The 16,800-nt window shown below is 34.9% G+C and overlaps 1 protein-coding gene and 1 pseudogene across 2 annotated transcripts; both read left to right on the top strand.

The window, feature by feature from the left end:
• Positions 1–4,282: 4,282 nt before the first annotated feature.
• Positions 4,283–15,744, top strand: LOC102690581 (alpha-1-antitrypsin-like). Of its 2 annotated transcripts, none has more exons than XM_069187316.1 (5): positions 4,283–4,504; positions 5,181–5,914; positions 6,352–6,619; positions 7,336–7,480; positions 15,538–15,744. In XM_069187316.1, the coding sequence occupies exons 2-5, from the start codon at positions 5,212–5,214 to the stop codon at positions 15,727–15,729; spliced, it is 1,308 nt and encodes a 435-aa protein (XP_069043417.1). In that variant the 5' UTR covers positions 4,283–4,504; positions 5,181–5,211; the 3' UTR covers positions 15,730–15,744. The 2 variants fall into 2 exon arrangements, with proteins under 2 accessions (XP_069043417.1, XP_006627051.1); XM_006626988.3 differs by lacking the exon at positions 15,538–15,744 and adding an exon at positions 9,231–9,674 and having other exon boundaries at positions 4,367–4,504.
• LOC102690379 (serine protease inhibitor A3K-like) lies at positions 11,509–14,925 on the top strand (annotated as a pseudogene).
• Positions 15,745–16,800: the final 1,056 nt, after the last annotated feature.

Genomic DNA, 16,800 nt, shown 5'->3' with positions numbered 1-16,800 from the left:
TACTGGAGGCCCTGTGTAAGCAGGGTTTGTCATAGGTGACAGAAATGGAAAGGAGGGAGGCTCCAATGATCTTTTCAGCTGTTTCCACAATTCGTATTTGCATAAATAGTAACATTACCGGGCCAAATGTTATCTGTTAGTAAAGGGTTTAGAGGTTGATGACTGGTTAAAGTAAACAAGGTGTTGTTTCATAACTCCTGAGAAATGTATAAATTCCGATAAAGTCCTGAGATAAAAATAGGACCACAAAGCAGATGAAAACGGTAAGTGCTGAATTCTACTGCATAAGCTCTTTCTGTGTGCAAGTCCAATCTAAATCAACATACTGTAAAGATATTATTGAACTGGTGTATGGTTTGCCCATTAACAAGGAACTCTTAAATGAAAAGGTTATATTTTAAAGAACTGGAGTCCCTTCAGTACCTAAAATCTATATAGATTTCATATAATGTCTTTGAAAACTGAAAGTTCTTGGATTTGTAAGTTGTAACATCTAGGACTTGGAAGTATTTGACAATTGTTTGTAAAAGGTTTTTGACTGAGATGTGCCATGTTTTTTTAAACATTCTGTGAACCCTTGATTCTTTCCTTTCACTAAATGTTCCTTGTTAGTATACTGTACACTGAACTGAATGAATGTTATGGCTTGCCAGCAGCAGTCACAATCCCATTGCTACTGTATAAAATTTAATTAAAAAAACAATAATGAGATTAAAGTTATTTTTCTCATCGGAGGCCATCATAGAGTGATACCAAAAAAGTTTCAGAGCATAGTTTTGAAATATGTCGAAAAGACTGGACATCTTTTTTTTCCAACTGGAGCATTGATGAGATGCATTTTAGGGATTTATGCAGAAAAGTGGTTTATTCTTTATTGAAAAAGAAGAAGAAACACTTAGAAATTGGTGTTGTTCCTGATAGAGAGGAATTTAAGTGGGATAACAGCTAGAGCCTAAATGACTGGCAGAGGTGAGAGCAATTGCTATATACTGTATATATAGTATCATATACTGTACTGGATTAAATTATTATGAAAAATAAGTTTTAAAATTATTTTAGTTAGGCCAGATTTCTGGCTGGTACCCTGGTTTCAATTCCTATTGTGCTGTCAGCAAGGAGTTTGTACAGTATTCTCACCCCGTGTTCATGTGGGTCTCCTCCTAGAGTCCAAAGACATACTGGTTAATTGGGAAAATCATCCCTAGTGTGAACATGTGCCTGTGGATGGACTGGCATCCCATCCATGGTGTATACCATATCACCCACCCATGGGTGATATGCAGCCATATCACCCTGCAACTCACAACTGGCAACCCACTGAAGCTAAGCAGGTGTGAGCCTGGTCAGTACCTGGATGGGAGACCTCCTGGGAAAAACTAAGGTTGCTGCTGGAAGAGGTGTTAGTGGGGCCAGCAGGGGGCGCTCACCCTGTGGTCCATGTGGGTCCTAATGCCCCAGTATAGTGATGGGGACACTATACTGTAAACAGGCGCCGTCCTTCGGATGAGACGTAAAAAACCGAGGTCCTGACTCTCTGTGGTCATTAAAAATCCCAGGGTGCTTCTCGAAAAGAGTAGGGGTGTAACCCCGGTGTCCTGGCCAAATTTCCAATTGGCCCTTATCAATCATGGCCTCCTAATAATCCCCTTCTATGAATTGGCTACATTACTCTGCTGTCCTCCCCACTGATAGCTGATGTGTGGTGAGCGTTCTGGCGCACTATGGCTGCCGTCGCATCATCCAGGTGGATGCTGCACATTGGTGGTGGTGGAGGGGAGTCCCCATTACCTGTAAAGCGCTTTGAGTGGAGTGTCCAGAAAAGCGCTATATAAGTGTAAGCAATTTTTTTTTTTTATACGGCCTTGTGCCTGTTGGTGCCAGGATAGCCTCAGTCTATCCTGAAAACCTGAACTAGATAAAGTGGTCTAAAAAATGGATAGATGAATAATGCTAATATCCTTTCATGTCACATGATTCCTTTCTATTGGCCAGGATTTCACCTGTCAGGTCAAGATCATGGAAAAACCTGTGGCTTTCAATGTGGCTACACTGAAAGCAGAGTTGCATCGGGCTAAAAAAAGGTGTTGGTCACGGTTTTCAAATAGTTGACAACATTTCAAGATTAGCCGAGGAACCTGGAGGACAGAGAATGCTGCTCCAATATTCACCCGTTCAACTTAACCGAAGGACGAAAAGGTGACAATCCTCCCTTTTATGTGAAGCAAACACGTCTTTGCTGGATCCTTGGGTTCTGTTTTTCCTCAGTGGCTTCAATTGAAAGTGACAGATGTCACCACATTAAGTCTAGTTCTCTGGCTGTATATAATCAATCCCACACACTGATGCCTTCTATATGCATCAATGGGCACATTACAAGGTGCTCAGAGATCCGAATGATTGAAGCTGGTGGTGACCACATACGTTGCCTTGTCATTTACCAGCAGCGACTATTCCCACCTTATCCTTATCCTCCACTTATCCCCACCTAGCCAATTGTGTGCCTCTGCCTGAGGAATCCTGGTCACTGCTGGCTAATGACATGACCCAGATTCGAAATGGAGTTCTAATGAAGGTTTGGAATAATTGTTTTAATTTAAGATGCATTCATGAGCTGATAATTTGATGAAACCTAAACAATCTCTGTGCTATATATACAGCAAAACACTGACTGAAACTGAGATGTATCATTACCATTAAGAAGTAGTAATAATATGTGAAGTATTATATGTAATATTTAAAAAGATTGGCATATGCTTGTAATTAAATTATTAATACTAAAGGGGTGTTAAAAAGTGAAGCAAATCTTAGTTTAAGAAATAATTTAGGATCACTTTAAAATACACAATTTTAGCCAACAAAAATAATGTTCTACGTTGCTGTTGTGACATCATTTGTAACCATTTTTATGTTATGTAAATTCCTTTTTGTGGGCTTGTAAGTTTTTCAGTATTGCCTGTATTCTCCCTATTTTTTCCAAAAGATGTTTATTTCTGTCCATTCTTTCTAAAGGTTCTTACTTTTCTATTCAAGCTATCTAAAATTAACATAATTGCATTTTTGTTGAAAACACATGGGCTTGAAGACAAACAATTATTTTAGGCCTAGAAACTGAATACAGATTGAAATGCAAATGAAAAACACCTACTGCTGTTTTAAATGTATTTAACACATTTTGTAATGAGAACACATTTTTGTAATATAAAGAGTAAGTTAATTAATAATCACATGAACAAAGGACAGGTATGTTAAAAAGTAGAGCATTACAGGTTTTCTGCAGCCTGGGTCCCCAGTCTTTGAGGGCCAGTGTCTGCAGGTTTTCACTCTCTTGAGAACAGCAGCATCTGAAGAACTGAGAGGAGCTGTTAAAATGGTCCAACTAAGTCAATAATAAGCAGATTTATGTCTTGTTCATGTTTAATTAATATTGGTGGACAAACAACATGAAGCCCTCCAAGCCCTCTAGGACCAGGGATACAGTATCTAGCACTATAAACTTTTATCCTACCTAGTACAACAGTGCTTTTGTTATATCACCTACTGTATATACATTTACAGTATGTAAGGTAAGCAACATTGCTTTTAAGCAAGGTCACTGTAATATTCACCTTTTCTCTTAAATGCTCAGGGGCTACAGCACTACATCAAAGTACTACATTAGAACAATGAGAACACTGCCATTTAAATCTCAGCGAAATGAAAAAAAATAATCCTTTAATTATAGGCTTCATTGCATAGTATCTCTGTTTGTACTTATTTGTTAATTCCTAAAAGGCATATGTTCAATTTGTCCCTTCAATGTAAATGGGAGAAATGAACTTTTGATCTCTTACATCAGGATCATAGAAAGCTTAAGTGCAAATAAGAAATGAGTTTCAATCTCATAAGTGATTGCTTGACCAGTTAAAAAGGTGAAATCACGAATAGACTTTACCACTGCAGAAAGATGTGGTGACAGTTTGTCAATGTAATAATGTAACCTGTGAAATGCTTGAATTTCAAATTAAAGTGCACTGAATCCTTTGTATTCTAATTTATAGAAACCTTAAAGCTGCAGTACTTTATAACATCCTATAAATTATATATGAAAGAGCTTTTTTATCTCAAAAGATTGATTATTTCTTTAATAGTATTTACAATATGGAACTTGTTGGGTTTTTTTTTCCGATTTGATAGAACCTTTGAAAAAAGCACATATGATTCTATTTTTCTTCTAGGGAAAAGAATCAATTTCAGCTTTTATAAAAAATGTGAAAAGTCAATACATACTACTGTTTTAAAAAGTCAGCATTTTAGCAAGCACTATACCTTATGTTTGCTCTCTGTCAATAGTAAAACAGGTTGCTTAAGTACTTATCAAACTGGACTATTGGTTGTCTGACAGTAAAATATTTAGAGGTTGTTGACTGGTAAACGTAAACGAGGGGTTGTTTCATAACTCCTGAGAGAAGTATATATTCTGATGAAATCCAGAGAACAAAACAGCAACACAAGGCAGAGAAAAAACGTAAGTGCTGAATTCTTCTGAATTTCCTTTCCATTTAAATCTGGGTTGAGATCTGTGATATATGTAACCGTCACATGTGAATTTGTTATTTTTTAAATAATTTCAGGGCTTTTAAAACTCCTGGCCAGTGATAGAGAAATACATTGATTTTAATTATTATAAATGATTATTATCATTATTATTATTATTTCAGATTATATTATTAATTACATGGCCTGATGCAAACTTGATCAGCACTGAAACATGAAATATAATGGAATTGCATGAATCCTTAGAGTTGAAAATCCTTGAATGAATGAAAATGCAAAGTATTTTCAGAATTTCAAAGTGTTCATGTTCAGTAAAACAAAATTAAAAAAGGAGTACTGAAGTAGAGCCTAAGGACTAGTTTGGTATCACCAAATACACCTTTTTAAATATTAATATTAATATTTTTAAAACATTTAATTTATAAATCAGAAAAATTCTGTTACAGTTGCTGTTTAAAGTACAGTAGATTTGCATGATTTCATTCATGAAAGAGATCCTTTCCTAGTTAGATTATAAAACATTAAAGCTTATTAGCAGACCAAATAACTTTTTTTAATTAAATGAGGATTTCTTAATATTTGTTATTCTCTCACTGTATATACTGTGTGTATTTTTATTGATTTGTGTTTGTTGTTTTTATTAACAGTGCCTACTGTTGTAAAAAAATACCTATCAGGATGGGGAAGGGAATTTATTTCTTCATCACAGCAGCTCTAGTTTGCTCTGCTGTCCAGGGTAACCACCATCATCACAGTGATGATGATCATGCTCACGGTAAAGGGCATCACCATGATCACGGGCATCACCACGATCATGGGCATCACAAAGGTCACGGGCATCACCATGGCCACAAGCATCATCACAATTACAGTTTAGAGGTACAATCTGCAAATGCTAAGTTTGCCTTCAGCTTGTATAAACACATTGCTGCACAGCCAGATGCACAAACTAAAAACATCATCTTCTCTCCCCTGAGCATCTCCACTGCCCTTGCTATGCTGTCATTGGGTGCAATGGGCAAGACGCATAATGAGCTGTTCCAAGGTCTCGGTTTCAATAAAACTGACACCACTGAAGCAGAAGTGAATGAAGCCTTTGAACAAATCCTCCAAAGTCTGAATCAGAAGAAAGAACTGGACCTGTCTGTTGGAAATGCAATGTTCATCCGTGAGAGTTTCAAACCTCTTTCAAAATTTCTGGAGGACATTAAACACTATTTTCACTCAGAAGGTTTCACTGTTGACTTCACCAACACCACTGCAGCGCTGCATTTGATTAACAAGTATGTTGAGGACAAAACTCATGGCAAAGTCCCACATTTCTTAGATGACCTGAATGCGGATACTCTAATGTTCCTTGTTAGCTACATATATTTCAGAGGTAAGATGTCTAGTATTAGTATATAGTTCATTTCACAGCTTAATTTATTTTATCCTCAAGATAATCTTCAATACTTAATAATGCAAGTATGAAACTGACAACAAATAGAAAATATAAAAAATATAATATAGATATTGTGACACATTTGACCTTAATATGTTATAGTCTAATGAAACTTGAATTTTCCATTGCTTACTTTTCTTTTCTACACTGTCGAAGATGAGATTGTGTCTGAGATGTCCAATAAAAAAGTATCCAATAACTACTGTTCAAAACAACATTCATTGATGACTTATTTTGAACAAAATTCACATCTGTTTTATGTTGTTGAGAAAATGGTCTATATTTCTTTTTGTATGTCTTGATTTGATATCAGGCATTTTTTCTATAATATTTATTTTACTATAATAACTATTAACCTTAATCTATCTTTATAGGTAAATGGGAAATTCCCTTTGATCCAAGGGACACACGTGAAGATGTCTTCCATGTAGATGAAAAGACAACTGTTCCAGTCCAGATGATGCATAATGATGACTCATTTGATGTTTATTATGACAAAGAGGCTTCCACTCATGTTCTGAGGCTTGGCTACAAAGGAGGAGCCTCAATGATGCTCCTTCTGCCTGAAAAAGGAATTAAGGATTTGGAGGAGACTTGGTGCAGAGAGCATCTGGGGAAATGGCACAGATCAGTGAAAAAACGGTAGGTGATATTTCCATGAAAATGGGGTCATTTTTCTGGTGAATAAATAGAAAAAAGAGAGTTTTGACCAGTTATGAACATGCTAAATCGTTCCATTCTTCTTCATAACCCAATGTCAGCAGGATGATGACATGTTAGCAGGGTTGTCATTCAGCATGACAATGGCCTGAAGACGTAACCAGAATAATTCTAAATCAGGAACAAGTAGTAGGTTTATTCCATGCTGAAAAGAGAAGAGAGAAAACACAACGTTTCATCTGTAATTCTAAATAACGTTTCCTAATGAAGTAAAACAATAACTAAAAAGTACAACTACTACTAGATTTATATAAAAAGTACTTTATACATGGTGTTGATAATATGAATGTTATCTTCTTAGTGCACGTTCAGGAGATTTGTCATTTATGTTCATTTACATACAACACAAAAGCTTTCTTTTTTTATTTCCAGTCTTGGTAAGTACATTTCATATTTCATTCACAGTGCTTTGGAAAAGTATTCACTCCCTTCCAAAGATACCCTGATATATTGAATTGCAAATTTTTATATAAAAATGTTTAAATGTCAACAAACACATGTGGACATTGAATAACTGAAGTATTAGTTTGTTGTTTTATTATATAGTGTAGGAGAATCTTAAGCATTAAATATTGTGGGTTTTGAACATGGTGTACTGTATAGTAAAGATTAACATGAACTCTTCTTTACTTTTGTAGACGATATTTATTGAGTGTGCCAAAATTTTCAGTTTCAACATCTTATTCACTGAAGGACGTCCTGTCTGAAATGGGAATGAGGGATATGTTTGATCAAAGTGCAAACTTTTCGGGAATAGCAAACGAAAATTTGGCTGTTTCAAAGGTAAAGTCTTGTTTTGAAAATCACTTGTTCAGTATTACATGAAGTGGAAATTGGAATTAAAAGCATTTGATACATGCCTTTTTAACACAATGATAAAACTGTTGTGTGGAACTGGCAAAATTCCATTGTTTCAGGATGCACATTTTAACCTTGCATACCAGCTTGATCACGCATACAGTAACACTAGGAAGGTGTTAGAAATTGTTGATAAAAACTAGAACCTATAGTGGGAAAATTCTGCCTTCATTTACAGTATCACTACTGATATCACAATTTAGAATTTGTTTCTGAATTGTGTGCCACTCAGAAGGTTCTACAGCAGAGAAAAATAATAGGTTTTTTAAAGGTACTTAGGATTTTGTGACCATGTATGTGACCATTTGAATCAAAAACTGTTCAAATGTATTGCTCACTTTAAGCTTGTCAGGGCTCTCTTAAAGGTACAGTGACCACAGAAAAGCCACAGTGGTACATTCAACACATCCAAACTGGCCTTTGTCAGAGTATTGCTGAACAGCTTGGTTTTCCCCTGTTTGCACCAAAGCTGTTCTTCTGTTAAAGCAAATTCTCTACACTATCATCACCCTTCACCTCTACATATGTTGTCTTGTATAATACAACAATCAGTATTACCACAACATTTCCCAACATATTGTTTTATGTCAGGTCTGTGACATGCAAAGTGGTCTTATTCAGTGAGTAAAACTCCACTCCAGGTCTACCTGCTATGCTGCCAACTTAGATGTTCTTAAGTCCAAAAGAAATTGTAACTTCATCCCTCAGCTCTAGGCATTACCCTGAACACACCTTCAATCATGCCGATTATTTACATGCAGATCTTCAGACATTTTCCAAATGTTCAGGTTATTTCTTCCCAACATGTCTCACACTATAGCCATGGTACTCTGATAACAGTTACACAGACTGATGTGATCATTCCTAGGCCAGTCTTTAACACTTTAGGACAAGATAATTAGGCAGTTATACAGATTATTAATTAACATGTTCAGGGAATTTTAACCCAGGTCAAATACCAGAATATTGAGCACCAGGTGTTTGTTTATTCAAATAAGTTGAGCTCAATGCATTGTTATTTCAAATATATTAGTATATATTTATTATGCATATAATAGATATACTCATTCAGCTATTGATGCAAATTAACTTCTGTTTCATTTTGCATAAGTATACATTTGTATTTTGTTTCCAATTAGCACATTTTGCAATACTGTTTATTACAGTTCAAAATAGTGATGGTGGTAGTAAACAAATCTTCTAAGAAGCAAATTGGTTTCTTTCTAGATAATTGTATCTAAAATACAGAGTGTTCATTCATCTGAGTTGTTCTATTGCTACAATTTTGTCTTAGTCTTAATGTAAAAATATATTTATTAGGAAATTATTGCCATCTCAATCAGTTAGTCAATCAAAAGTAAATAGTACCTTTCAATACAATGTAATCTCAAGGGAATTACATAAATTATACTGTATTAAAGAATTCTGTGAACAGAAAATACAATGAACAAGATATAACTGAGAAACTGAAAGAAAGATGTGTCGCTAATAGAACACTTAACTTTAATATAACAATACAGTTTTAGAATAAGCATATTGTATAAGCTATAGCATATAATATTATGTCTATTACACTGTTTTAATGTTAAGGATATTTTTAACCATTTTAGAAATATACTGTATTAATGTCAGCTCAGAATGCAATATGACATGCCTGTTGTTTGATATTTTTCAGGTTGTCCACAAAGCAACACTAGATGTGGATGAAATAGGAACTACAGCAACTGGAGTCACTGGTGTAGAAATTATACTTACTAGTTTGCCTCCAAGCTTGACTTTCAATCGTCCTTTCCTTTTCATAATTGGTAATCATGAAACTAGGAGTGTATTTTTCATGGGAAAAATAGTCAATCCTACAGAAAAATAGAGGACAAGATGTACACCAAAAATATTCACAATCATGGTAAAGAAAAAAAAAAGGAATATTTGTCACTGTTGGACATCTGGAATCAATTCCTTATTGGGCACATTTTTCATATCCAGCTTCTCTAGTTCCCTCACAATATCTGTTAATCTTGGCATTTTTTGTAACAGTACATCACTTAAAAATGAATGGCTATGTCAGGCTAACTATCAGCCTATCTTGTCCTTTTCTGAATAAAGCTCAACTTACATCACAGTAAGTAACTGTTATCCTTTTGGAGGCCCATAACAAGAAGTATACCAAAATCAAAATAATTTATGGAATCAGTCTACAACAGAGCCTTTTTTGTGAAAAATATAACCTCTAAATACCACTGTAATCAACAAGTACTGTTGTAAACCCATGCTCACACTTTACCTCAGATTTCTAGAGATTTTAAACAAGAACTTAACATTTATAGTTCCATAGTGACTGTGTCTGCTGCTCTTTATTACCATGTATGAACAGTTGAAAATTAGAGGGTGTTATTTGGCTCACCTAGCCTGTTGGGTAAATAAATAGGGATGTGGTTTTATATGGAGAATTCAGATGTGAAGTAGAAACGTCTTGATCATCAATCAAATGCTCTATTTTGAGCTATGCCCTAATTACTGTCTTCTGACCTATGAATTTAAGATGTTATTAGAATAAAAATATATATATTTTTAAATTATAATGGTCCCTGCTGGTCCCTGAGTACCCCATTCAAACACAGTGTGATGCTACAACATGAAGAGAAATAAAATTGTTTTCGTAAACCATGAATAATAGTAAATATCTCCAAATCTTTAACTTGGTACAGCTACACATTTTCCCTTTGTTTCCATCTACTATGAATAGGTACTATTTTTATTTTCCTTGAAGCAAGATAGCGCTCATTTGCTTTTCACTAGGTCTTCCTTTCGAAATCATGACATGTTGACACAAGATTTACCTTAATATTAAATTTGCCTTAAGTTAGATAAAAACTGCCGAGGAGCCAATTCAATTGTAAAAACGTTTCTGCAATAAAACTGGCTACATGTACAGTAGTGTGAAGTCCGTTGTGAGTTTTAACAAGGGTTGGTTCTGTCATGTCTTTGATTTCATGAGTGATCTGAAAAGCAATCAAAAGAATACAATGAGACTGTAAACACTTGAAACATAATTGGGGCATAGTGTATACAGCATATGTTGTAATGAATCCAAATTTAAAGAGACTTTTAAGTTTTCTCCATCTACTGTATCAAACAAATTCTCTGAATAAGAGTGAAGAGAGTAATCCTTTCTGCAGTAAAATACGCAAAAATCTGACTTCTGTTCACAGAAACTGGATTCAAGTTTATTTCTACTACTCCCATTTATCCAATTCACCTCAGAGACTCTGATTTATACTAGGCACAGTGGATTTGTTCCTGCTCAGATACTGACTGTACAGTACAGTATGTACGTTATTACAGAAAATAAAGAAAACCAGGCTATATTTCAGGTGACAGACACCACATCTGAAAATATTAGGAATTGAATGTTTTTGTAAAGAAGGATTTCTAGAACACTGCACTGAATCCTTTGGTTTCTATTTATCTTTAAATATAAACATTTATTAAACATTTATTACATTACTTATAACATACTTATAAATTAAATAATATGCGAAAGGTCTGTTTTATATAAAGTGAACTGCTTTTCTTTAGCAGTGTTGTAATATTTAGGATTTTCTCTAAAAACTCTGAAAACCTTTTGAAAAAAGCAAATACAGTACTATTCAGTACAGTACAGTATCATACAGTATGATTCTATTCATCTTTTTGAAAAAAAACCCATAAATTTCAACTTGTAAAAAATGTGGAAATATAATCTAAAAAACTTTAGCCTTCGTTATACCCAAAGTTTACTCTGTCAACAATCAAATATCTTGCTTAACTACATATGAAATGGGACTGGAGATTGTTTGATAGTAAAGGGTCTAGAGGTTGTTGACTGGTACAAGTAAACAAGTCGTTTCATAACTCCTGAGAGACCTAGCAACTGGGATGAAGACCAGAGAAACACTCAGCAACACAAGGTAGGCAAAAGCGGTACAGTAAGTGCTGAATGTGCCAGTGAAATCTAGGATGAGATCTGTGACACCTCTATTGGAAAACACTTGTATTTAAATAAATTTCAGGAATTTTACAATAACTGATCAGAATTATATTTATTTCAACATACGTTGATGCAGATTTTGCCAGCATTCCAGCTCTATGGAATGTAATAGAAGTCCCGTGTTGGATCGTTACTAGTGCATTGATGCGCTCATTAAGACTAAATTCAAAAGGAAGTCCTGAAATATAACATAACGACTGATTTAGCATTACCATGTTTTTTCTCATATTTAATTAAAGGGTAAAAAAAATAACCCATTCTTAACCTGTGGGTGTGCAAAGCAGATTTGCCTGATTTCATTAGCTTTAGAGAAAATATTCAAGCAAAATGATAAATATTAAAATTTCTTAGCAGACTGATGAACTTGTTTTCCAAATAAAATGTAATTATCTTAATAGTTATTAATCTCTCACTATATTTGTATTATTAGTGATTTATGTATGTTATGTTATTGACAGAGCCCACAGTTAGTCCATAAAAAACAGTAATGATCAAGATGGGAAAGGCGATTTATTTGTGCATCACAGTAGCTGCACTCTGCTTTGCTGTCCATACTAAAAACCATAAGGGTCATCATAGTGATGATATTCATTCTCATGGCAAAGGACATCACCAAGCTTATGGTCATCACAAAGGTCATGGACATCACCGTGGTCACAGGCACCACCATAATTACAGTTTAGAGGTACAATCTGCGAATGCTGAATTTGCTTTCAGTTTGTATAAACACATTGCTGCACAGACAGTTTCAAAATCTAAAACCCTCATCTTCTCTCCCCTGAGCATCTCCACTGCCCTTGCCATGCTGTCATTGGGTGCAATGGGCAAGACGCATGATGAGCTGTTTCAAGGTCTCGGTTTCAATAAAACTGACACCACTGAAGCAGAAGTGAATGAAGCCTTTGAACAAATCCTCCAAAGTCTCAATCAGAAGAAAGAACTGGACGTGTCTGTTCGAAATGCAGTGTTCATCTGTGAGAATTTCAAACCTCTTTCAAAATTTCTGGAGGACATTTAACACTATTTCCACTCAGAAGGTTTCACTATTGACTTCACCAACACCACTGCAGTGCTGCATTTGATAAACAAGTATGTTGAGGACAAAACTCATGGCATAGTCCCCAATTTTTTAGATGACTTGGATACAAACATAATGATGTTCCTTGTCAGCTACATATATTTCAGAGGTAAGATGTGTAGTATTAGTATAAAGTGAAATTCACAGCTCAATTAATTTTATGAATAATAGCCATTTCTTATTGCTCAAGGCATGTATAATACTTATTAATGCAAGTATGAAACTCTGACCAATTGTTTACTCTGCATATTGTGACATGTTTGTCAATACTATTTACAGTATTAGTCTAACTGCTCAGTTTTATAATCCACTTTCACTGAATTAATGATCGTGGTTATGAAGACAATTCACAACTACTGTATTTTTTAATATGTTTTTGAGAAAATGTGCTCTATGTGTTGTATGAGCCTCGATTTGACCTCAAACATTTTACATTAATTTAACTATAATTACTGTATCTAAATCTAAACTTTTACTTGTATTTTGTAGGAAAATGGGAAATTCCCTTTGATCCAAGGGACACACGTGAAGATGTCTTCCATGTAGATGATAAGACAACTGTTCCAGTTCAGATGATGTATAACGATGACTCATTTGATGTTTATCATGACAAAGAGTCTTCCACTCATGTCCTGAGACTTGGCTACAAAGGAGGAGTCTCAATGATTCTCCTCTTGCCTGAGAGAGAAGTTAAGGACTTGGAGGAGTCTTGGTGCAGAGAGCATCTGAGGAAATGGAGCAGACCATTGAAAAAACGGTAGGTGATATTTACATGAAAATGGGGTCATTTTTCTGGTGAATTAATAGAAAAAAGTAGAGTTTCGACCAGTTATGAACATGTTAAATCATTCCATTCTTCTTCATAACCCAATGTTAGCAGGATGATGACATGGTAGCAAGGTTGTTATTCAGCATAACAATGACCCTGAATTCTAAATAACATGTCTCATAATGATGACAATAACTTAAAAGTACAACTACTACTAGATCGATACAATAAGTACTATATACATGGTGTTGATAATAAGTCTCAATGATGCTCCTCCTGCCTGAGAGAGGAGTTAAGGACTTGGATGAGCTGGATCTTAACAAAATGAAAGGTGCATTGTATGACCCTTTCACTTCCTAGTTCAGGATGTCCTTCAAAGCTGAGCCAGGTCTGCAGCCAGACAAACAATGTCTTAGAGTAAACCCTACTTTATTCTGCTAAAGAATTAAATTCAGGACAAAAGTTCAATGTGAATGTCCTTGAGTGCACGACATAACATCCTGATTGAAATTTGACAGAAAATCTGTAGGACTTGAAAATTGCTGTCCATCAGTGATTCTCGATCAAGTTTGAGAAAGTTTGCAAAGGAGACTAGGCAAAAAATGCACTATTCCAATTTGCAGAATTTGTAGAGATTTTCCAAAAAGACTCACAATTTACTGGTTTTGGTACCATATGTGCAACCACCAAGTGTGACCTTTGGGGGGGGGGTAGATATGGAGTAAACATTTCATTTTCATTAACAGGTTTTATTAATACTTAACTCCACAGCCTTGGAAGTGCTCAGTGTGAATATTCACTTTAAAAAATGCATATACATTCAGAAACATGGAAAAACATTTTGCAAAGTATTATTGAAGAATTTAGTGAATTTACAATAATATAATTTTCATTAAAGTATAATGCACACACACTCATCCAGTTCATAATATAAAAAAATAGCTCATGAGTTCGTCTTGTCCAACACAAGAAAATATTTTTTGTCAGTAAAGCAAAGTATATAAGAAGTTAAATAAACAGTTTTCATCAGAATAATTACCCAAAATGTGTTAAATCCTGCCTTTTGAGTTAAATTTTAGGACTAATAAGCATTGTATCTATAGAAACACCCATTTGGTACAAACGTCGTACCTCCAGGTAAACAGTTGACTCTCAAAATTCCCCAGAAGAATACTGAAGAAGTTATATAGAATATTAATAAATATTTCTATGTAGGCATGTATATTATTAATAAATGAAGTATTGTGTTGGTCCTTTTGTTATAAACAAGAATCTCGCATCAATTCATAGAAATACAATAAATAGTTGTGGGTTGGTGAACATAATCTGTAATAACTATTAACTAATTATTATTTATTTTTGTTGATGGTATTTAGTAAGTGTGCCCAAGTTTTCAGTTTCAACATCCTATTCATTGCAGGACATCCTGTCTGAAATGGGAATGAAGGACATGTTTAGTCGAATGCAAACTTTTCTGGAATAGTAACTATTGCTGTTTCTAAGGTAAAGTCAAATTGTGAAAGTTACCTGCTCATGATTCTATGATGTGTAAAACAGAATTAAAAGCTTGCAGTGGGAATTGATGCATTAATTAATATCACAAGCACAAATGTTTTCTGTGGAACATGCAAAATTCCAGTGTTCAGGGACACTTGTTTTAAAGAAGCTTTAAATGAAAATTGTGGAGGAGGTCAAACCCTAATTTATGATACTTGTACTTAAATGCATAAGTAGGTATGTTTCTAGAACCACTGCACTTTTTGCTTTGGGATATTCAATGCATACCCACATGATCAGACGTACAGTACTGTCTTCATTTTAAAATATTTTTTCAGATTAGTTTGTTACCAAAAGTACAGTACTCAGCTTGTTAGTACTGTAGAACACAGATACTGTATAAAATGTGTCTCTGATATTGCAATTATTTGTGATCATTTGTGCTTAATCTGTCCAAAATAAAATAATGTTAATTGTGCCATTTTATCTAAAATGAATGCAGAATATTTTCCACCTATCTCAGAAATAGTTAAATGTACAGTAAGCAATGTTGGATATTTTCTATGCTGCATCTCTGTGAAATAACATGCCTGTTGTGTGATATTTTTCAGGTTGTCCACAAGGCAACACTAGATGTGGATGAAATAGGAACTACAGCAACAGGAGTCACTGGTATAGAAAGTGTTCCATACAGCATGCCTCGATCCTTAAAATTAAATCGTCCTTTCCTTCTTGTAATCAGTAATCATGAAACAGGGAGCATACATTTCATGGGAAAAATTGTCAATCCTACAGTAAAATAGAAAAACTGTTGAAAAACAATTCGGAAATAGATTTAAATATTTGTTCATTTGGATTTGACTGGTTAAAGCAAACAATGCTTTCTGTTTGAATTAAAATATAAAGGTCTATACCTCACTTTAAGCTAGTAAGCCCTTGACTCCACAGTGGAGGAGCCCAGGAGAAGCACTGAGACTGGAAACCAGGAATAGTAAGGGGTCTGCTGGGATACTGTAAGTTGGCTCAGGAGTAAAGTCATGTCTATGTCAATGCCAGATCACTGAGAAGGAACCAAGCAGGGCTGAAATACTCCAGAGCACCTGGTACTGAGTGATGTTTCACTGAAGCCTGGTGCTTTGTGTATTCTGTCTCCCCAGCGATGAAGGTAGAGTATTGCCATGGTCGTCAGCCATTGTGGCTGCAACACATCTTGCTGAAGTTAGCAATGTCTTGATAAATACCCATCCATTTTCAAACCACAAAGCATACAATCATGTCTGCTGGAGCTGGGCTATAAAGTCAGTCTGGTTGCTAAGGATACTGTGACTTGATGTACAAGCGCTACAGATACTGCTTGTGTCTTACTTCAGATACAGTATCTGTGTTGCTGTTTCACCAGACATTTCCTGCCAATCATTTTCTGCCCTTGAGTGTCCATTTCCATGCAAGTCTAATTCACAACTATGTTTTGTGTGTTCTAACTTCAAAAATAAACAATATACAATATCAATATTTGTTTCCTTTTTCCTATCAGTTTCTTCCTTTAAGGATACTTTGATTGAATGTTTTAGTGAATACTACTATACAGAGAACACTGTCAAGGAACTAGGTTTAAGCATTTTCTGGGCATGGTGCAAACAGAAATGAAAGAGTAAATCAGATTTAAAGGTCACTGAATTCTGAAAACAGGATCAGAGAATAAAAAAAGAAGAGTCAGAGTGACCTGATAATTATTGTTTAACCACATGAATTTACAGCAAAGATCAAGATTGAACTTCAGCATGGCCATGAAGACACTGAATCCCTTCAACATATACCATAATTAATTCTAAAATGTAAATATTACATTTTAGAATTAATTATGGCAGTGGAAA

This window comes from Lepisosteus oculatus, chromosome 3 (genome assembly GCF_040954835.1).
Source record: "Lepisosteus oculatus isolate fLepOcu1 chromosome 3, fLepOcu1.hap2, whole genome shotgun sequence".
Taxonomy (NCBI): domain Eukaryota; kingdom Metazoa; phylum Chordata; class Actinopteri; order Semionotiformes; family Lepisosteidae; genus Lepisosteus; species Lepisosteus oculatus.
This window is presented reverse-complemented; position numbering and strand designations above follow the sequence as displayed.

Excerpts from the sequence above, each read along its gene's own strand:
- LOC102690581 (XM_069187316.1), top strand. The coding sequence starts at position 5,212 with ATGGGGAAGGGAATTTATTTCTTCATCACAGCAGCTCTAGTTTGCTCT. Across the intron at positions 5,915-6,351 it reads TAGCTACATATATTTCAGAG|GTAAATGGGAAATTCCCTTT; the intron begins GTAAGATGTCTA and ends CTATCTTTATAG. Across the intron at positions 6,620-7,335 it reads CACAGATCAGTGAAAAAACG|ACGATATTTATTGAGTGTGC; the intron begins GTAGGTGATATT and ends TTACTTTTGTAG.